This window comes from Centropristis striata, chromosome 3 (genome assembly GCF_030273125.1).
Source record: "Centropristis striata isolate RG_2023a ecotype Rhode Island chromosome 3, C.striata_1.0, whole genome shotgun sequence".
In the NCBI taxonomy this organism is placed as follows: Eukaryota; Metazoa; Chordata; class Actinopteri; order Perciformes; family Serranidae; genus Centropristis; species Centropristis striata.
Window position 1 is genome coordinate 33,157,462 of NC_081519.1, and position 22,559 is coordinate 33,180,020.

Consider the following 22,559-nt stretch of genomic DNA (forward strand, 5'->3'; position numbering starts at 1 on the left):
AACCGCTAATGTTTAGCTAAGACACTGTGTATTAGTTTTGGGTTACTATGTTACTGCAGTTCATTACTTTAGTTCATAAGAAGACGTTTGATTATATTTAAAAAAGAGTAAATGCTTGTTTAATGTAAAAAGTAAGAATAGCTATTTTAAAGCTACAATTTCATTAATATTATTGTATGTAACTTGTTGTTTTTGTATTAATCATTTCAGGTTTATGACCTGTGGTCACCTGTGGTCAGTTTGTAATAAATAAAAGAAGACCAAGGATAAAACACGAGTTATTGCTTCAGTGTGCTTCCTGTCAAGCCTTTTCGGAGGGCGGAATTTTAAAAATCCGAACATCTAATATTTTATTTTCTTTGCAGCAGGTCCTCATCATGAAGAAAATGATTCAGGTGACCCAGAAACTGCCATGCCCCTAAGAGGTGAGCTATGAGGATGATACCCAGCTCTTCCTGTCCTTCCTGCTGGTCCAAGGAATTCAGATCCACACACCTTCAGATAAAAGTCAAAATAATGAGATAAAAAAGTCAATATAATGAGATAAAAGTCAAAATAATGATACAAAAAGTAAAAATTATGATATAAAAGTCAAAACTATGAGATTTTTGTGCAGCGCTATTTAAAATGTAAGAAAAATAAAATATTAAATGTGTTTTGGGGAGTTAATTTGTATTACTGCCTTCCCATTCTGAGGATTTTGTTTCTATTTTTTTTAAACAAATAATCTGTTTGTTTCTGCTAAATAATCTGATGATTGTGGCCTTTTGAATGTGTTCATTATTTGTGCTCATATATCATGTTGACAATAAAGGCTTTAAAATGTCATGTTTGTTTCTTCATATTCGACATTTACAATAAAACAAACATTTTCATTAATAGTGTGAGTGGAGTTTTTTTTATATCTTGAAGAAAAATTTTAAAAGTGATTCTATTGTAATTATTCTGATTTACATCTTTAAAGTCTTACTAAGACTCTTTGAAGTCAAATGTACTGAAATTAATATTTTATTGTTACTATTATGAGAGCCATTTTGGTTTGTTTGGTTTGGTCTAACATAAGAAACTGGTTATTACTGAAGATTACCGATATACCAACTATCTCTCTTTTATATGGATAATCTTAATAAATCTGTTTCTCACATGATAAATATTATTTTACTTTTGCAAGTGATGAAATAGTAAACCCTCCTTTAACTGTTTAAAAATATATATTTTAAGTTGTTTTTCTTGTCAATGGAGAAGATGCACTGTAGCAGGATTGCAAAAAAAGACAAGTACAGATTTTTTGTTTTTTGTTGTTTTAAATGATGAAATGCCTTTTACTTGGATCTCAATGTCCTCGCTCCGTATTGTACATTTTGATGAGCTTGATGTTTTATTTAGAAGACTATGGTTTTATGGATTTAACTTACTTTTACTTAAATTCCCCCTTTTGCTTTTTTATTTAAAAAATCTTGAAATATTGTTGTTTAGTTTCTTGTATATATCTTGTGGTGGAAAGTGTTTGTTAGTAGAGCGGACAAGTTGGCGAAGGAGGCAGTTAAGAGCGAAGATGTAGAAATAAAGGTCAAACTTTCAAAATCAGAGGGAAAAAGCATGATCTGGATGGAATTGGAGGGAAATGGCAATACTGGGATGGAGAAACTAAGGGAAGGCACCTGCATGAAATTCAGAACGCAATAGGAAGAACGGTAAACAGAGGAAACATCAGCAAAGAACAAATGACTTTGAGCAGAATGAGAATATGGCACAGTAAACTCAATAGCAGCCTATTTATAATAGGAAAACATCCAACAGGAAACTGTCGGTGTGGGAGAAAGAAACAGTAAATCAAGTGTTAACTGAATGCAGGAAATATGAAACAGAAAGGAGAATTATGATGACTGAACTTCAGAGGAAAAGACGAATATCAATCAATATTTTGGAAGCTGAAGGGAGGAAGGAGATCTTCTGGTTTTTGACAGAGATGGGACTAATCAATAAACTAATCAACAGACTGCGACTAAAAACAACCAGGGGAAGAAGAAGTAATGACTGTTTAAATCCTGAGGGAGGCAGTAATGCAAAACAAGGATGCCAACTGCCATAAAACCCCAAAGAAGAAGAAGAAGACAGAACGCAAAAAACATCAACTCAACATCGTTTTGGCCTGTCCTCTCTTAAAAACAGCTCCCAGCTTGTCAGCTTTGTTACGTTGTGACACCATGGAGACACACCTGACGTCTGTTTGCTGCTTTCTGATCCTGTCAGGGATAACACAAGGTAAGAATACAGTCTATGGATAAGAAGCTAACCTAGCATAAAGCTATCTGACAGCTAGGCCGCAGTTTGTGAAATTACAGAACTGTGTGTCTGATCGTCTGATCAGTGACATCCAGGGTTAGGGTTAGTGTCCCCCTTCCTCTTCACCACATACACTACTGACCATCAGTAGTCCAATGAGTCGTGTCATCTGCAGGAATTCTCTGATGACACGGTCATTGTGGGGTGTGTTGAGGGTGGGTGGGAGGCTGAGTACAGGGACCTGGTGGACCGCTTTGTGAAGTGATGGAGAACCACCTGCAGCCGAATGTGACAAAGACAAAAGAGACGGTGGTGGACTTCAGGAGGAACAAGCCCCTGTCCTGTCCTGTCAGCATCGGTGGGACGGATGTGGAGGTGCATACCTGCACATAACCTGCATATAAGTACCAGGGTATAAGTACCAGGGTATAAGTACCAGGGTGTCACACTGGACAACAAACTGGGCCGGTCCACCAACACAGAGGCGGTGGACAAGAAGGACCTGAGCCGGCTTTTCTTCCTGAGGAGGCTCAGGTCCTTTAATGTCTGCAACAAGATGCTGCAGATGTTCAATCAGTCTGTGGCGAGCATCATCACCTTTGCTGCGGTGTCCTGGGGGGTGGGCATCAAAGCAAAGGACGCCAACAGACTGAACAAAATGATCAGGAAAGCAGGGTTTGTTGTTGGCTCGAAGCTTGTCACCCTGCAGGAGGTGGTGGAGGAGAGGATGCTGGCAAAACCACTGGCAATCATGGACGATCCCTCTCACCCCCTCCACAAAACACTGGACAAACTAAAAAACAGCTTCAGCAACAGACAGTCAACAGTCATTGAACCCCGCTGCGGTTTTCAACGCGACCCCCAATTTAACCCCCCCTCCTTTCTTGAAAAAGAACAACAATAAGTATAAAAAATAAGAATAACATTCTCACAAATCTAACACTGTCAACTCACTCATTCGGCCTCTTTCCCTGTCAAAGCAGTTTACGTTTTGTTAACAAAAACTCCTAAGTCTATTTCATGTCTTCTTTTGCAACTGCAACTACTAGGCCTATTTAATGTGATGGCTGAGCCTGCTTGTTTGAACAGAGCAGTTCCATTCTTGGCTTTATGTTAGACACGGCCAGGCGAAGATTACTCTCAACAGTTGTGATCTGTATTTGTTTTTCATATATACTACAGGCCAAAAGTTTGGAAGCAACTTAAATTTTCTGTTCACAATGGTTTTCTTAAAAACCAGTATGGATTCTTTGGATTTTGGATGTGTTTACTGCATGATCAGACTTTACTTTGATTGACTGTAGATGCCATGCTGTTGTTAAAGCCAGAGGAGGTTACTTTAGAGAAAGCAGAGTCTAAGCAATAAAAACCTAAAGACCTGATAATTATAGTTTAAATGTATTCTGAAAAGTGACTGTTTTTATAACAATCATGTTTTTTTGTTGTTGAAAAGTATACAAATGAAACTATGATCTTTTTTGTACAAATTTGATCTTGCTTCCAAACTTCTGGTCTGTAGTGTATGTCAGTGCAGAAAAGGTCTTTTCGCACAGATATGTGGATGCAAATGGAAACAGTACATTGGTTGCAGCTTTTGACAACGCTGCATATTCTGTAGCTACTGACAACCAGAACTCTTCCAGTGTGCATGCTGAGCAAGCAGTCTAATGTTCGGTCAGAGCAGAGATCCAGCAGGGCGTCCTGCAGCTTTGATGCAGGTGATGCGCGGTGGAGTTGGTGAAAGGCTGGCGTATCCAGTCATACTTCTCCGGGGTGTCATCGTTTGGGAAGTACTTATTGAAACTTTCAAGCAGGCTCCTGAGGTGAGAGGCAATAATTCCTTTAATAGTTTGAATGGTTATTTTGTAACTGTCCATAAAGTCATTCAGCTCAGGGAACATTTCAACATTCCCCCTTCCACTCTCGCAGCCCACCGCTCCAGCTTTCTCTTAAATGCTGTGACCTTATCAGAGAGAATAAGGATATTTGTGTTTGGGCCTTGTAGGGACAAGTTTAAGCTGTTTAGTTCGGCAAAATGCTGGCTAAATATGCAAGGCTCGTAACCCACTTTTGGTCAGTCAGATAGTCAGCAAGGGAGAACTACAGTCTGATAAAAATATGCACACTTCTTCACGCAGTTCAAAGAGTCTTGGTAAAACTTTACCATGAGAAAGCCACCTGACCTCTGTGTGAAAGAGAAGTGCTTCGTGGTCTGATCCCATTCACAGCAGATTGTGGCAAACAGTCTGCTTTGCAGTGGCCAAGATTTAAAGAACAACCTGTGGATTATTCATTCATTCATTATCCCGGGTTGCGGGCTGGGTGAGAGGCGGGGTACACCTGGACAGGTCGCCAGACTATCACAGGGCTGACATATAGTTATAGACATTCACGCTCTCATTCACACCTACGGGCAATTTAGAGTCACCAGTTAAACCTAAGTGAATGTTTTTGGACTGTGGGAGGAAGCCGGAGTACCCGGTGAGAACCCACGCTGGCACGAGGAGAACATGCAAACTCCACACAGAAGAGCCGCAGGCGGGAGGTGAACCGGCGACCCTCTTGCTGTGAGGCAATGCAGAAATTTCACATGGGCAGCTACCTCATACACGGAGGCTCTTAAACCTTTTCTTGCCCCCTGCATAGCTCCAGCTCCATCTGTGCACACAGATACACAGGGACCCCGCTGCTGCTGCTGCTGACCCAAGTCTGGAGCTTTTCTTTGCAGCCACTGCTCCATTTTCCAGCATCAGTTATAGCTAGTAAACTGCAGCTGCGGTAAAGCAACAACGCGCCAGGTTTTTTTTGTGTGTGTTTATTTTCTCGGCTGTGCTCACTGAACAGAGTCTCACGCGCACATTTCAGATCAAACAAACTCAATTGATACGACAAATTTTGGACAAATAATGAAGCAGACAACAACTAAAACATCTCCCTGTCTGAAATTATGTAATTTTTATATTCATTTTGTGCATTTATTTTTTCCAAAATGATTTGGCGACCCCCAGAAATCATCTCAACCTCAATTGGGGTCGGGACCCCAAGGTTGAGAATGGCTGCTCTAAGGAACGATACAGGAACGATACAGGAAATGGTTCTTTCCCACTGCAAAAAGACTTTACAAGTCATCTACCTCTGTCAGAGCCACTATCACAGAAATGCACTAAATCGACCTGTTAACCGAATTGATATTGTATATTGTATTTATACAATATTCTGCCTTTTTGCACATTCTATCTACATATTCTTATTTTATACCTTTAAGATATATAATGTTATATCATATCTTGTGAGCATATATTTAGGTATATGTATTATTACTATTATATATTATTATATCATATACCATACATACTGTACTGTTATTATTTATGGTATCATTATATACTGTTTATACTGTTCAGTAACAATAACACTACCATCATATCATCAGTATCATTACCACCATCCTGTCACTGCCCCTTATTTACCTAGTTGGAGGATTTTGAATGTGATTATTGTTTGACGGTCCCTCCAAGTCCTAACATTCCCTCAGTTTGGAGGCGCTCATGCTCAACTTGTTGCTGGTGATAGTTTTTGTTGCGACAATAAAACTGTCGTAAAGTAGCAGTGTGATGTGACTCATTGGGTATCTTGCATACATGTAAGCAAGTTCAATTATTCCTAAATATGCAAGTATGGAAAAAAATTGTTCAAACATGTTTTTCTGATTTTCTCTCTTAATTTATTCATAATGATTGAAATATGTTTTGTCTTTTAGGGACAGGAGGGCAAAAAGTGGTCGTGACAGAAGGCAAAGATGTCATTTTACCGTGTTCCCTCAGCACCAAGTTCAGCTACTTTGACTGGACGAAAGCTGCTCAGAAAGATGAACCTAGGAAGGAGGTGTTCAAGTACGACGCAGGCAGACATTACAACAACGGACAAGACGGTCAGAGTGAGGAGTTCAAAGGTCGAGTCTCTCATTTTCCAGAAGAGCTGAAACAAGGAAATGCCTCCATAACCATCAGAAACACAAAGGTGACTGACAGTGGAGAGTACACCTGTGTTTTTCCTCGTCTGCAGCCACCTCAGAGATTCCAGATGGAGCTTATCGTCTGTGAGTACTTTCATAAACGGTTCATTCTTAATTTATTTACTTTTAGGATCTTCAGCTGTTATTTTAGGTTTGATGTGACCCTCTACTGTTTGTCTTTGCCCCTTCAGACTACTGTTTGAACCACTTAAAATGAGTAACACCTTGAATGTAGGACTAAATATCCCAAGATGTCAGCGGTGGATTGTTTAAACACATCACTGTCTCAGTGGCTGACATGTTCCTGCATCATCATAAACTTTATTCTGACTCCATCTCTCACACACAGTCCTGCTGCTCTCAGTTGTACGCCTCTTTGGATAAAAGAGTCTGCTAAATGAAATTGTAAATAGTTCCCAACAAATGCACTTTTTCCTCCGGACAATTCAAAGTAATATGCTGAGTTCAGACTATCCGTCTATCAAAGGGTCACACGACACCACTCGTCTTGGGATCGTGACTCTCAAAGACGTAGTTTTCCCACTACGTGACTGACCAGCGTAGTGAGGTCACACACGACAAGATAGGATTTGCCAATGAGTATTTATGGTGACGAGTGGGTCAACTGCAGAGAAATGGGTCAAGCTTTATAAAGTTTGGGATTCAAGCTTGCCAGAAAATGTTACTTTTTGGATCGGCAGCAGTATCATGGAAATTGACAGCAGCCTCATCTTGTCAGGTCTGGTTTCATGTCTCCATGAGACAGTCTCAGATCACAGATCACACATAATCCTGGTTAAAAATATTGTTTTCCTATTGGTTTCCTGTGTTCCACTCTGCCTCTTGCTGCTGTTTGCTCTAACTCCTAACTCTTTTGTGTGCTGCCTCAGACAAGTCAAAAGTTATGTGTTTCCTTTCTCATCAAGTATTTGCCAAACCAAATGTTTACATCCAAGCAGTCTTCTTCTCCAGTCTTTGGTGCATGTCCTAACTGTCCTGACCTGTTTATAGTGCTAAACTAAGCTAACTGTTTGCAGTTTATCAATGAGCCTCATTCACCAACCGTTCTTAGGAAGAAACATGTTCTTAAAACCAACAAACGCATTTTTTTGACATTCACTAACAGTTTTAAATATTATTTTAATTTTTTTCCAATGCAATATGGTGTTTTAGACAAAAATAAACTAGTTAAACACTACAGTCACACTTAAATTCACATTAGTTATATTAATTGAGAAGCCATCCAACAGTTAGCTGCTGCAGGTCAGAACTGACCTCATCAGACTTTTGTTTGACTTGAAATTTCTGAACTTTTCTTGTTAGTTTCTGTGTGTGACTGTGCAGGCAGCATTTACCTGCTCATTAGGTTACACAGGCACGCCCTGTTAACTTACAAGAAGATTGGATTCATCAGTCGAAGAACACAGATATGAACAATTCAGCAGTTTACATTTTTTATGTATTATATAGTATATTGAATGAGACTCAATTTTATTTAACTCTCTTTCTCTTTCTGCTTCTGTGATAACAAAGTGAACGAATAAGAAGCAGGTAAGTGGCGTTCTGCCTGCCGAGCTCCGTTTAGTTACTAGATGGCTGACTGAGTCTGAACACGTAGTTTCCTCCTCTGTGTGTGAATTTGTGCGGCTGCTCGTGTTTTCCCTTTTACATGTTGAAGCTCCTTTACTAGACTGTGAATGGTTGACCACTCAGTGATATCACATGAATGCTTTTATTTCTCTTTCAGCACCGACCATGAAAAACAGACGGGGAGAAAACAAAGGTGATGATGTGATGATGTGTGCTGCGGCTCTGTAGAGCTCAGTGTCATTAAAATCTTTGGATACAATACCTTTATGTTAATGTTGTTGTTGTCAATCAGCATTTGGACAGTAAATAATGAACTAAGGCTAATAAGATCACTCTCCTTCAATCTGCATACAGTCAACATTAGTTCTCTATCAGGTCCCCAGTAATGTCTGATTAGACATTTTTTACCAAGTTGAACTCCTAGACAGACAACCTTAGAATTATAAGATTATAAGATCAATATCATATTTCTTTTTAAATCTACAGTGCTCTATCTCAAAACACAGATGAGGTGAGTCCAGATGTTGATGTCACTGGTCCTCATTCTCTGACACATGCACAGTGTTGCTCACCCCTAAACTAAACTAAACCCCTCCACAATATTACATTAATACACCAAGACCTTAAAGAAGACCTGAGTAAACCCATGCTGTGATTTTTTTTTTTTAAACTTTCTGCATTTAGTAGATTTTGTGCATGTATGGCAGCACTTGTGTTGTGTGTGAGGTCACAGCAGCTCATTTTATACTCGAAGCTCAAGTTTCACTCACTAACATCATCACACATGCAGAACATTGAGTCTCAGCTTTCCAGTCAGACCCGATTTATGCAGCTCACAGACTGTTTAGGGACCCCAGGATGCACAAATATTCACATACAGTAGGACAAAATAACACATTTTAATGCATGGGAAAACTGTGTTTTCTGCATTAAACTGCATGTTAGCATCATGAAGTGGGCATGACTGTAAAGAGGAGACTTCAGTACACATCGAGACAACTTTCATCCATTTACTTTGGCACATTACTTCACCCCCTATCATTAGGCCCAGTGTATTTAACTGAAGGTATTGTGTCTAAATCTTTAAATATTAATAATAATTCACAGTCTCTGGGTGACAGAGTCATAGCACATAGCTCAGTGACATCATCAGCCAATGTTTTCTCCTCATCTGTGTTTTAAGGTCGGACTCTAGTGAAACCAGGATTTAAAATGACCTTCAGCTACTAAACTGGACCCACATCTAGTGGCAAAGTGCATAAATCTATTGAACTTTTCACTCAGTCACATTAATTTTACAAACCTTACACAGTGTTTTCATGCAGGTGTTTAAATGACACGTCTCACCTCTTTTATCTCCAATGGTAGCACTTGTGTTTTTGATTTATGTTGCTTTGCACTATTATTATAGTTTGTCTACTGCTGCTGTGACATTTTTGATAATTTCTCATGATATTTCTCAGCAACAAATTAAACTTTGAGTTATATTTGAATTCAGCTTGATGGAACTAAAGATTGTACTTGTTAGCTGCGACCCTACAGTAATCTCTTAATTATTTTAAAGGTGGATTAGCTGTTGATTGCTATTAGCTGCTATTTATTCTAAAGAAGATGACAAAAATAAGTTGGACTTCCAATGTTTGCGTTTACTAAATGTCAAATTATTAATCAGTAATAACAATGGTTGTTGATTGATTAGTTAATCTACAAAAAATAATTCTTTAGCTTATAGTTTCTGCTCTAACCAAGCAACATAGAAATTGTTTCATAGACGTGAATAAAATCTATTTATAGAAGAGTCAGAATCTGCTTTCGATGTTTCTCAAAGTCTGTTGAAATATCATGAAACACTCCTGGGTGTTTAGTTAGGACTCACGTTTGCCTTTTCCGTTTCTATGCATTTCTTTTGGACACAGTGTATTGCATTATTACATTTCCACAGCTTAATGATCTTTTACTTATATATTTTTTATTGTGTTCTCAGCTGCAACTCCAGAGCCGTGCATCCGTACTCTGAAAGGCCCAGCAGGCTCGGCTCTGCTGCAGTGTGAGGTTCAAGGTGCTTTTCCAAAACCTGCATTAGAGTGGCGGGACAGTGCTGGAAACAAACTTCCTGCTGAGAAGACTCAGGACTTAGAAAGAGACGGTCGTTTCTACATCACCCTCCAGACGACTGTGACCAAAGCTGACAACTATCACTGCAACGTCACACAGGAAGAAATCTTCCATCAGACATCTGCTGAGACCTTTGTGCCTCTCAGTGGTGAGATTTATTTTTCAAACCATTCCAATTGTTCATGTATTATTAGTTTCAATGATCTTTAATTGTTGTTTTGTGTGGTCTGTGTGCTGTAGTTTTATTTGAGTGTTGTATTTGTTTTTTGTTCAGTTGCAGTGCCTGAGGACACATCCCACAAAGTGGCATCTGGTTTCTTTGTTGGATTGGCTGTGGGAGCTTTAATTGTTCTAGCTTGGTTCAAACGTCGAGAGATAATCAAAATATGTCGCAAAAAAGGTAAGTTTATAGAGAGAGCCACCGACTTTTAAAAGTAAGTTACCGTCAGAGTTCAGGCTGTTCAGGATGAATGTTCAGGCGATCTCAGGGTTTGTCTGTAAAAACCATTCAGACAGAATCTTTAGTCAACCTTCACTGTTAACGGTTTGACAACAGACTTTTGAAAGATGAAACAAAATGAAGCTTTTACTGTGTGGGCCACAAAAATATTTTTTGTGTTTGTAAAGTTGACTGTATCTTATATTTCCTTTTTTTTCTCTTTGCTGCAGGTCCTAAAGAAAATGTGTCAGATGACCTAGAACCTGGCAAGGCCCCAAATGGTCACCCGTTATGATGCTACCCATCTCTTCCTGTCCTTCCTGCTCTCCTATCACAGCCGAGATCTCTTCATGGATGATAGAACACTACCTTCAGCTTTACCTCTCTATGACTTAGCTCCTTGCCATCCCTCCTCTATACACCAAAAAATCAAAAGACTGCTCGGATCAACACAACTTGTGTCCGCAAGTTCTGCATAAAGCTGAGATGAGCATCATTGATGAGCATCTGATGGGGTGAGCTGACAGTCCAAGGAACTCATTCATTCAGATCCACACACACTTCTCACTAACTCTTCCAGTGAAACTGTCTGTCTCCTCCGTCCTGAGTCTCCAGCTACACTCTCCTCTGTAGCTCCTCTGTGGTGGAACCAGTTACCAAACCTGATCTGCTGAGTCCCTCTCAACCTTTAAGAAGAGACTAAAGACCCAGAGGCCTGTTGCATGAAGTATCATAAGTTTTCTCCTGAAATATGACAGAGCTAATAGTTTAGCTTTTCCTTCACTGAGGAACTTACTTCAGGCTGTTGAACAGACGACCGTTAGTTTGCTCGTCGGCTAGCCCACCGTTATCCTTTCTCACAGTCGGCCTGATAAGTCTGAGGAAATACATTTTTATTTTTCAGTATTTTGTAATTTCGTCAGGAATATCTATCGCAAAATACCCTGAAATAATGTTTTGTTAAAGTTAACTTAGTTACAGTTAAACATCAGGTTAGAAATCTTTGTAGCTACAGGAGATATTTATGATATTCTTACGTGACTATTACTTTATTGTTTGCCATAAAAAAAGCCATGTCCCCAACAGGTTCAACAGGTTTTTTTCTGTAGGTGTTAACGTCCTCTGTGCAATGTTTAACACACCTTAACCTCCTTTAGTATCGGACCAAGATAAGGAGGAAAACTAAAAGACTTTTTTAAGATTTTTTTTTAACTATGATTTAGAGGAAAATCCTAAATGAATGAGCTTTGTGCAGGCGGATCCTGCTCTTTACTGATCACCTTCACACATCATCCTTGTGGGAAGAAAAAAAACCTTATGCACTTTTTGCGCTGTCCGAGTACTCCACCCGACTGCACTGACAGCACCCTGTTGGACTCAAGCTAAAACTCAGGTACCACAGTGCTCTTTATCCCATAGGAAATCATTGTGAAGCTTTAAATGGTAAGTTGCTGGTTAAACTTGCTGACAAAAAATATTTATATATTGTAATATAAGGCAGCTCGGCTTGGTCTGTATTACAGAATACCAGGATATTTGGTATGACATCATGCTGTTTTTATGTGTGATGTACAGCAGCTACCACCAGAGGCCAGTCTAGAGTTAAAAGTTAAAAAAAACCCTGAAATTTCACAAAGGTCAGAGTTGTTACTTTTTTTTCTATTCATTAGTTTGCTGTAATGACATGAATGTTGAGATATCTGCATCATGATTCCTAATATTTTATTTGTTGTATTTTAACTATTTATCTCTATCATGTTCTCTTTGTGGTCATGTTGTCCCTGTGAATTCAAAATGTAACTCTCCACTGGACTGTTGGTAAAAACATCATAGCACTTGTTGAACAAAGTTGAGCAATAATCATGTCAGTAAGTTGGTACCAAGTATTTTGGCTAGCAAAAAACAAAAATGAGATGTATGTTACTTACCTTAGAAAAGTGAACAGCTCTGTTAGTCCAACCAAACACTGAACAAGACATTTTTAATGAACTAAACATTAAGTGAAAATACAGTATGAAGGGTCAAAGTTATGAGACCAAACCGGTAAATGGCCTTTTTTATATGTATATATAACGTAATATATAACGTAATTGACACGTTGCCATGGATACGCATTGTTCTGCTTCTCTCCTGATGATGGCTGCCTTGTTAGTGACCTGTCAATCAAAGCTAGCCACGCCCCAAATCAAACAATTCTTTATCTTCTATTTTCTTCTAAATGGGTCCATTATTTACACTATTAACATGAAATTGTCTTGAAGAAGATTTTTTACTAGCGATTGAGACCATAGTGTTGTCCTAAAAAAAATTCTGAGGTAATAAATCAAGTGAGAAGTTTTCTCATTTTGTATTGAAATTAATGGACAGAAATCTTTCTGCAGCCAAACGTAGCGCCCTCTGCTGGAATTTTTGGTAGAATGCAGCTTAAGGCACTTCCTGGTTTGCCTCCCTGCTCAGACCAGGAGGTTGCTGCCTGGATTCTTCTTAATCAATGTAGCTTGTAGATGATGAATGTAGAATGAATGTAGATTGAATGAATGTAGATATGAATGTAGATTCATGGAACAATGACTGCGTTACTTATTACAAAGAGAATACCTTTATTCAAATAGATGTGCCACATCAGTGAACTTGAGCTTTATGTAAATATTTTAATGCTTGTGTGTGAATATTTTGTGTGTTTTTTTTTTTTTTATTTAAAATACAATAAAAAGGACATCAAATGCCTTTTTTTTTTACTTGTTGGAAGTAACTTGTTTCAGAGATGTTTTTAGTCTGAGTCTTTTTTACTGATGTCACAAGTTTCCTCTCTGTGCACTAAATAACTGTTGTAATGATTATTGGTGCTGACTGTAACTGTGCAGGATAAACCAGCCTGTATAGATTATGTAACTGGAGAAGCCAAAGACTGCCTCTTACACTACAGGCCTGTAATTTGTGATGAAAGAAAATTGAATTGAAAGGAATTGAGTTAAAGGGACGTGGATTTGTATTTGCATCGTATTGTACGATGACAAAGAATAAAAAATATTTCAAGTTTTTTCTGAATGTTTTTGTCTTTAATTAAAGGATTGAATGGGAACGACATACTATACTACAATTTTTTAAAAATAGATCTTGAACATCATACTATACTATGATTTTTTTTTAACGGGAATTTTAACAACATACTAGTATGACTTTTTGTGGGGGTCATTTTTGACATCCCATAATATGGTGTTTTTCTGTCATTTCTGGCCATATCATGCTCTGATATGTATCAACAGAGTAATTGACCCATTTTGAGCATTTTTAGGCATTTTAAAATATGAGCATTTATGACAAAAATCGACATATAGTATGACTTTTCTTTTAGGGGGTCATTTTTGGACACCCCATAATGTTTTTTTATGGCTATTTGGACAAACTATACTGCTACATTTTTGTCAAAAATGGTCAAATTTTAAAATGCCTAAAAATGCTTAAAATGGGTTAATTATAGTCTGTTGATACATGTAGAAGTTTAGTTTGTCCACATTATGGGATGTCCAAAAATAACCCCTTAAAAGAAAAATCGTACTATTGTATGGCAATTTTTGTCCCACAATGGGGAAATTCAACCAATCCTTTTTCTTTTACACACAAGTGAACACACCATGCAAGGTGGGCTGTACATTACTGCACCTGGCGAGCTGCGTTGGGTGTTCGGTGCCTTGCTCAAAGGAACTTCAGTCCTTGAGCTGGCAGTCTTGGGATTCGGACCGCAATCACTGAGCAGAAATCCCCATCACATCTGCAATAACATCTACTGCAAAAGAGCAGATTTCAACTCTTGTTTTTGCAGTGGCTCGTGTCTCATTCCTGACCTCGAGAACATATGGGAAAATTACATGTTACATGCAGTAGTATAGTTTGTCCAAAAATAGCGAGAAAACACCATAAAACACCAGAAATGACCCCCTAAAAGAAAGTCATACTATAGCATGTCGATTTTTGGTCAAATTTTAAAATGCCTAAAAATACTTAAAATGGGTTCATTATACTCTGTTGATATATGTAGTAGTATCGTTTGTCTGAAAATAGCGAGAAAACACCATATATTGGGATGTCAAAAAATGACCCCTAAAAGAAAAAGTCATACTATATATAGCATGTCGATTTTTGTCAGAAATGGTCAAATTTTGAAATGCCTAAAAATGCTTAAAATGGTTTAATTATAGTCTGTTGATACATGTAGTAATATAGTTTGTCCAAAAATAGCGAGTAAAGACCATATTATGGGATGTCCAAAAATGACCCCCGAAAAGAAAGTCAGTCAAATTTAAAATGCCTGAAAATGCTTAAGATTGGTCAAATGTAGCCCATTGTTACATATTAGAGCATAATATGGCCAGAAATTACAGAAAAACACGATATTATGGGATGTCCAAAAATGATCTTGAACATCACATTTTTTGTGAACACGTCTTCCACCACTGTGTTCGCAGTTAAATATATATTTAATATGTGAAATGAATACAGTCTGAATCAGATATGAGTCAATAAAACATTATTGTTTAATGTTTGTAATTAATCATGAATCCACAACACAGCAGTTTGTTTAGTGAGTAGGAAAAAAATGTGAGTATTTACATCTACTGTCATACACGTCACAGTTTATACCCATGCTAACACAATAAAGACTTTTATATACAAGAAATACTTATTAGCATCATTGTACAAAGGAATACCATATTCACTATCTGGATTTGTCGTTGATGCAAAATACACAAAATAATAATAAACCTCCCACAGCTGCCCTGAAATCATCAGAATAATTAGACCAAAGGAACTTGTATTGTTTGCTGTTGTCTAGGTTTAAAAACAGTTTTACAACAGAAAGTACAGACAATCACAATCTACATGTATACAAGATTTGCCCTTTATGATCAGTATAAATACACTCTCTGCTTGTTAATGTACACAGAAATCAACCCGTCTCCTCCGTGCACTGAATATCTGTGTTCCCTTCACATTCCTCCTCTTTTATCCATTACGAAGAAATACAAACAAGTGTTTTCAGTGGTTTTTGTTTCACAACATGCAAATCTAACCAGTGCATTGCTCAGTGAGAAACATCTTTCCACAGAATAAATATATATATATATATATATATCAAGCTGTGCACTTCAGCTGGCACATACAATTAGCTCCATAAGTTTTTCTCTTCTATTAACTTCTCCACTAAAAAAGGTCTGTTTGCACTCAGCAGCAGGCATGCAGGAAGAAAAACTGCAATGAAAAAAGGAATTCATTAAAATTCAAACCGGACATTGAATAGAAAGAAGAACAATCTGATCTGAACAGGCTTTGCATAGTTTTTTTCTCTTGCCACAGACGTGTGAACATGTATATTTAGATAAATGGTATATTGGTTTATGAGGATTGAGTCTATTTATTCTAAATGCAGAGATTAAACTAACAGTCCTGTAATTAATCCTCTATAATGAAGGTTATCTTGTTCAGGTTTTGTTGAACCTGTTATGGAGAGGAGCTGATTCAACTGTCTAACAACCTCAAAGGATGTAGATTCTTCATGAAGGAGGATAAGTATGCATTAGCTCAACTGGTCACTAGAGTTGTGAATCAGCCGATTGGCCCCACGATACGATTTTACCCCATTACTTGAGTCACGATTCGATATTGTTGTGATTTTAAGCATTTTGCGATATGGTGAGGATTGTGATACAATATGTTGCGATTTAACTGTTTAACTGCATTTTGTGTCCACAAAATTCAATTCAATCAAGAATTGTTTTTTCAAATAAGAGAAAATTCTCAGTGTATTCATCTCACTTCAGTCTTTTTATTTCTCCACAGTGAGTCCACAGAAACCCACAGACTGACCAACAAAGTATTCAGTCAAACTGAACTCAACTCATATCAAACATGTATGGACGACAACAACTGCAGCATTTTCTCAAACTTTCAAAAACTTTAAGCTCCACTGCTCTCAATTTTTAAAAATAAAATATAAAAAAAGCGGAACTTTGCAGCGTTATTTGGACAACTTCCCGACACGATATCCTGACACACATGCCTCTAGATTCCTTAGATCTTCTAGTTTATTTTTTTTAAAACAACTAACTCAAACTAAACTTTCCAGGCTGCAATTCAAAAAGTGTTTAATTGCAGGTAAAAAAAAATCAATTTGTGATTTAAAAAAAAGTATTAATGCAAATCAGAAACTTTTGATTGCAAACCCAGAAGTATTAACTACAAACTAAACTTTCAGATTTGCAAAGAAACAAAAAAAACTACACAAAACTAGATTTTCTTGCAATAAAACATTTTTTTAAGTGCAGCGTTGATTATTTTCTGATTAATTGATTAATAAAGACACCAAAGTGATGCCATACTTTACATAACATGTCATTTGTCTTACTTTTGTTCATCTGCACTGAATTACGTCCCAACAGGAAACCCGAGCTGCTTAACGTTAACGTGTCAGAATAAACAATAAAACACTGAAACACTCTCCTGCTGCACAGCTCCTAACAAACCAACGGCTACACAGCATCCTGCACTAAACTTCAGCAAAACTTTCACAATAAAAGCCCTCAGAACAATTCTTAGCTGTTCATTTTCTCCCTCACTTAGAATCATTTCTTATCATTTTTGTGGTGAATAATCAGGCTAAAGTACACGCTCACACATTTACACAACAAGAGACGCAAAAGTGGAAGTGATAACAGTGGCTGCGTTACATTTAGTGTCCCAGTAAGCCCGGACAGTGAGCCAGCATGCACACAGAAACCGAATGGGACGCAGCCGTCGTAATGACGTCACCAATCACACCTGATGATTTTCCTACTGAGCAGAAAAATCAGTTTCACATGACAGAGAGCAGCAGAGTGTTTCTCTCTCTGGACATTTCATTTGAAGCAGAAAATAAAGATATTTAAAGCCACTTTAAGGAACCTTCATTTTGTGTTGATTTTGGCGCCCCCTTGTGGACAAAACAATGCAGCAGCACCACCTCGTGTAAAGATCAAGACTTATTGCAACGTTTCTGTTGTGTTTTTTTGTTTCTGTGTGAAAGTGAACGGGGAAGCAAGGAAACAGACTTCAGGCAGGTGAGAGGAGAACAAACTCAGGAGTTTCATGTCCCCGTGGGAAAACAAAAGTAAACAATAAATTAATGTCATTTAACATGAGTGTATCATGTTTTTACTTAACCAACGTAACTATGTCACATCTTCACTTCCAGCACTAACATGCTTCTTCTACCCTCTGAACACCAACAAGCCATTTCTGGGCGCTTTTTTGTTGTCTTTTTTATTTTTTACATTTTCCTCTCTGTGTCGTTTTATTTCTCTGCAATATATAAAATCTATATAAATCTATAAATCCTGCAGCTCTGTAGAATCAGCACAATCATGGTGGGAACAACTCAAACGATTCTTTGTGCAGACTTTCTTTCTTTTTGACAGAAATCAGAAAAAAGAAAAAAAGAAAAAATTTTCTCCACATATTCTACATTTTGAAGTATTGACATGTTTCCAGCCTCTTCTGTCCTCTCCTCTCCTGTCCTCTCCTCTCTGCTCTGTGTAAACAGCCTCTCCTCTCCTGTCCTCTCCTCTCTGGTCTGTGTAAACAGATTTTCAGTGAATATTTGTCATGTGACCGTTGGTCTGAGCAGAATCAATCATGTCTTCACAGTGTCTGAGGAGCAGAATTTAATGTTTTTAACAGGATCTGGTTAGTGCAAACACTTTATTTTAAATGAAACATAGAATAAAGAGAAGAAGAATAAAGTGATACTGACAGAAATTCAATTTAAACTTTGTTTTGGTCTGATGGTTTTTCTGATGGAAACGTTCATGACCTATTACTTATTCAAGGACTGTCAGAATGTTCAACATTTGATGATAATGCCTGTTTTTACAGTTTCTTTCTACCATAAACGCTGTATTTTTGCCGATCTTTAAGAGAAAACATGTTTCAGGGTTGAGAGGATTAGTAATCAGGGTCTTTTTTGCTCCAATTTTAGAGAAGTAGCTTTATAGTGTCACAGCTGATCACTAAAGTTTATTCTTAGCAAACGAGCAGGAGTATTTGTTAGGGACTATTTTTAGCTGCGGATTAATCCAAAATTTCTCGTATTTATGGAAACAGGAGAGTCAAAATAAAATAACAGTGCAGAGTATCAGCAGCCTTATCTTTTAACATTTCTTTCAGAGGCTAAGACTTTGTGATTCAGGTCTGTGCACATAAACTGTTCTTCACACAGTAAGGATCTGATCCAGCATCAGGCAGGAAACACTGACCATGTTTGGTACTTCAGAAGCTAAACCAGGCGAGCTAACAGCTGTTCACAGTTCAGGTTTGTTCTTTACAAACAGAAAAGAGGGGAGTGATTGGACACGTGACAGTATGTACATCATCTGAGCTGTTGGCTAAAAAGTTTTTCACAAAACAAACAAAAGCATTATCCGTCACAGTTCGTTTTCTCTGAGATAAATCTTGCAGATTGAACATTGTTGGTGATTCTAATCTATAAAGACATCAGTGCACAGAAGTTCTCCAGTGCTTCACCGTTTCTGTTTAACTGCCAGTAAATCAACATGCATACAAAACCGTTTCCTGATTAAAAAATGTACAGTCATTACAGTTCATAAAAAAATGGCAAAAAGTGTATATTTATTTTAGTTAATATTCTCTATAAACGTCCTCCGTCTGATGCCTCCAGAGCTAGAACAGAGTCCCTCACAGGGGAACAAGGCCTTTAACATCACAGATCTGTGGGATGCAACATTTTCAAAACACCTGCGAGTGTGAGTGTGTGTGTGTGTGTGTGTGTGTGTGTGTGTACATCTTGTCTCATCAAGCAGCTACTGGCGGCTCGGGGAGTCGCTCGTCTTGCATATTTCTACATAAGTTTCACCTTCAAAAGTACAAGGATTAAATATAAATTATATATATATATACTTCTATATATTGTATTACATTTATCTACATACTGTGATGTTTTTGTTGGAAAATATAAATACTTTTCGCCGGATGTTTGTTGTTGTTTCAGCTGATTATCTGATGAATAACATGAAGGATTCGTTTGATTGGTCTTCATTTTATAATTTCTCTGTTTTTATGTTCTTTCTCATAATGAGATCATCAATTAATCTTCATGTAGCATCTAAATAATTAATCTGACATATTTTGGCACCCTGTTTCTCTATTAAAGTGCTGCTTGTCTAAACGTCTCCGGAGCGAGGTAACCACAGGGTGTAACTTCTTTCATCTCAAATCTTTAAACTTCTGAATGTTAAATGTTTTAATGCTCTCAGTGAAAATAAAGTCTAACATGAGATAAGTGCGTGTCTGTGCAATCTGAGTTCAGCCGTGAGAGATTATCATGATGGATTTAGTGATTAAATATTATTTCTTGATTTAACTGAACAGATGAAGCTCATACAGGGATGCAGTGAAAGGAGAAAAGGGATTTGGTTAGAAGGAAAACACGTTGTGGATACGGAGCTGCTGAGGCCGAGCTGAGAGTCCTTTAGTTTGGTTATTGGAGCAGGACGACAGCAGTGGTCTGTTTCTCATCATCTCTCAGCTTCAGTTTGCCTCACTTCTTTCTCTCTTCTTCCAAGAGTTTATATTCTGTTTATTTAAATCCCACGTTAAATGTCATGTGGACGCCTCACTCCTCGCTGATGCCGTGCTCCCACGCCACCTTCGCCTGCTCATCCTTGGTCGCTGCGATTATGGGCTGGGAGATCTTGCGCGGCATGGGCCGGGGGGCGGGAGGAGTAGGGGTGGACTGGGTGTTCAGGGGGTCCTCTTCGGGGATACAGCCCTCTCTGAGGTAGGGTTTGGGGGGCAGGGCTGGAGGAGGCTCGTGGAGGTGGTAGAGAGGCGGGTGGTGGGGGATGTAGTGCGGGTGGAAGTGGTGGTGGTGGTAGTAGAGGTGTTGGGGGTGCTGCACCCCGTCCTGCTGCTGTGAAGCTCCGGTGGGGGCCGAACCCGGAGCCTGGGGCTGGATCTGACCCCCCGCCTGGGCCGGGGTGACCCCCCCCGGGGCGGAGTGGCTGCGGCAGGGCGGGGGCTTGACTCCGTCCAGGACGTCAGGCTCGGAGACGCTGTACCTGACGGGCTGGTAAGGAGAGTCCAGGTCCTCCTGGTCGGTGGTCCAGGCCTGGCTGCTGGGGGCCGACTCCAGGGTGTCTGTGCGGCTGGCGGGGGGGTCGGAGGAGGAGGTGGGGCCCCCGAAGTTGCTCTCGCTGAGGGAGGAGACTCCGGAGCTGGCGCTGCCTGACAGGGTGGAGTTACTGCCATCCAGGATGGACTGTGGACTGGTGGGCGAGGCAGGTATAGGGTGCAGGGGAGACTAGAGAGAGAGAGAGAGAGAGAGAGAGAGAGTTAAAACAGACAGTAAGTTCAGAAACATTTCAGCTTTAAGTGAGTGATATGAGCTGCCTCCTGATTGTTTTCCTTTCTTTTTATTTTGTTAATAAATACAAAACAGAGTAAAGTATTTTTGGTTCGATATGATCCAGGAACTTTGGTAACAACATTAAGAGCCAAACATGATGAGACTTTTATATGTTATAAATGTTTTTTCTCTTGAACAGAGCAGATGTTGTTGAAGATTATTTATTAACTCTATTATTCTAGAGTGTGTTATTTTTTTCGGCAACCAGAATAGTTTCTCATGATCTGTCTCACTATGTTTCAACGTACTGCAGATTTATTTTTTTTATGTAGGTGAACACAATGGGTATATAGTGTTTTACACCAAACACACAAGCCAAATGAAATGATATTACTGAATCTGATCCAGATGTGACCCATCAGATCATAGAATAAAGATAAATCAGATATACCTTATAATTCCTAAAACACACACCATGTTGTCCTGGGGAGTGCAGTGAGACAGACAATCATCCAGACCAACAGCAGGAGGAAGAGGAGGAGGAGGAGGAGGAGGAGGAGGAGGAGGGTACCAGCTTAGTGTTCATTTTTAAACTGTGGACTGTGTTGAGGATCAGAACTTTTAAATGTCGTATTTGGAAAGCACACAGCAGAATGATGCCATTCACATTTATTCAGGTATTTTTATCCTTCAACTTGTACTTTGTGATAAAATTCTTAATGAAAGTCACCTCTTTGTTGCACAAGAGCTTTTCTTTCCTGTCATCATGTTGATGACACTCAGTCGCAAAGAAATGAACTCAGATCGTAATGTGCTTGTCCTGGGGAGTGCAGACAGACCAATAGCAGGAGTGAGGAGGAGGAGGGAGAGGAGGAAGAGGAGGAGGAGGAGAGGAAGAGGAGGAGGAGGAGGTGGAGGAGGAGGGTACCTTTCTTAAGGAGCGCGCAGGGAGAGCTGGAGGGAGGTCGCTGACCTGGTGGTGGAAAGCGTCAAAGTGCATCGACAGGTGTTGGCCTACAGGGGGAGACACAGCAGGACTGACTGAGAGAGATACACGCACGCAGGCACGCACGCACGCACGCACGCACGCACGCACTCACACACACACACACACACACACACACACACACACACCTCAGACCAGAGAGAAGAAGGAGAAGGAGGTGAGAGACAGAAAGGCAAGGAAGAAGAAGAGAAAGAGGACAGAAAGAAATGAGGAGAGAGAGGGAGGAAGTGGAGGAGTGTGAGGAGGAGGAGGGAGGTGTTTGAAGGAGTTCTCTCAAACTTTAAGGTCCTTTGAGTCCTCACTCCAGATTGTGAAATAAAGAGCTGAGAGACATCTGATAACTCACATGCAGGTCAGACAGTAACAGCTGCAGTTTCTTTCTGCCTGTGATTGTGCTTTTTACTCTCACACACACACACACACACACAGTGAAAGTACTTAAAAACATCAGCTTTCAGCTCTCTCTGCAGGAACTGGAGTTAATTTGATGTTTATTATTTTTAAATGCTACATTTATCACATCTATAGGATGTTCACATGAGCAATATTACTTATGGTGTAATTGTTTTTAGTTATTCCGTGGACACTTTATATTTATATCCATATTTTTAGTGTTTTAATTTACTGTATTTTTATTGTATTTTTGGAGCAACCTGCCACATGAATTTCCTTCGCGATCTTATCTGATCTTATCATTAGTCAGACTCGCCTG

The 22,559-nt window shown here is 39.0% G+C and overlaps 2 protein-coding genes across 3 annotated transcripts in view; one reads left to right on the top strand and one right to left on the bottom strand.

Moving 5' to 3' along the window:
- The first annotated feature begins 2,129 nt into the window (after nucleotides 1-2,129).
- Nucleotides 2,130-13,485, top strand: LOC131968757 (butyrophilin-like protein 1). 2 transcript variants are annotated; one of them, XM_059329762.1, is made up of 6 exons: nucleotides 2,130-2,265; nucleotides 6,047-6,385; nucleotides 8,049-8,084; nucleotides 9,876-10,154; nucleotides 10,281-10,406; nucleotides 10,676-13,485. In XM_059329762.1, the coding sequence occupies exons 1-6, from the start codon at nucleotides 2,208-2,210 to the stop codon at nucleotides 10,738-10,740; spliced, it is 903 nt and encodes a 300-aa protein (XP_059185745.1). In that variant the 5' UTR covers nucleotides 2,130-2,207; the 3' UTR covers nucleotides 10,741-13,485. The 2 variants fall into 2 exon arrangements, with proteins under 2 accessions (XP_059185745.1, XP_059185746.1); XM_059329763.1 differs by lacking the exon at nucleotides 8,049-8,084.
- Nucleotides 13,486-14,958: 1,473 nt separating this feature from the next.
- The window catches only part of LOC131966009 (dedicator of cytokinesis protein 3-like), a 223,979-nt gene continuing 216,378 nt past the window's right edge, over nucleotides 14,959-22,559 (bottom strand). Inside the window, exons 54-55 of the mRNA XM_059328541.1 lie at nucleotides 21,770-21,855; nucleotides 14,959-20,796 (exon numbers count right to left, since the gene is read on the bottom strand). Coding sequence (XP_059184524.1) covers nucleotides 20,110-20,796; nucleotides 21,770-21,855 — 773 coding nt within the window. The 3' untranslated portion in view covers nucleotides 14,959-20,109. The remainder of the gene's footprint in view (nucleotides 20,797-21,769; nucleotides 21,856-22,559) is intronic.

Bases quoted from the DNA above. Each gene is read 5' to 3' on its own strand.
- LOC131968757 (XM_059329762.1), top strand. From the start codon at position 2,208: ATGGAGACACACCTGACGTCTGTTTGCTGCTTTCTGATCCTGTCAGGG. The intron at 8,085-9,875 runs GTGATGATGTGA...TTGTGTTCTCAG, and splicing joins CAGACGGGGAGAAAACAAAG to CTGCAACTCCAGAGCCGTGC. The intron at 10,407-10,675 runs GTAAGTTTATAG...TCTTTGCTGCAG, and splicing joins CAAAATATGTCGCAAAAAAG to GTCCTAAAGAAAATGTGTCA.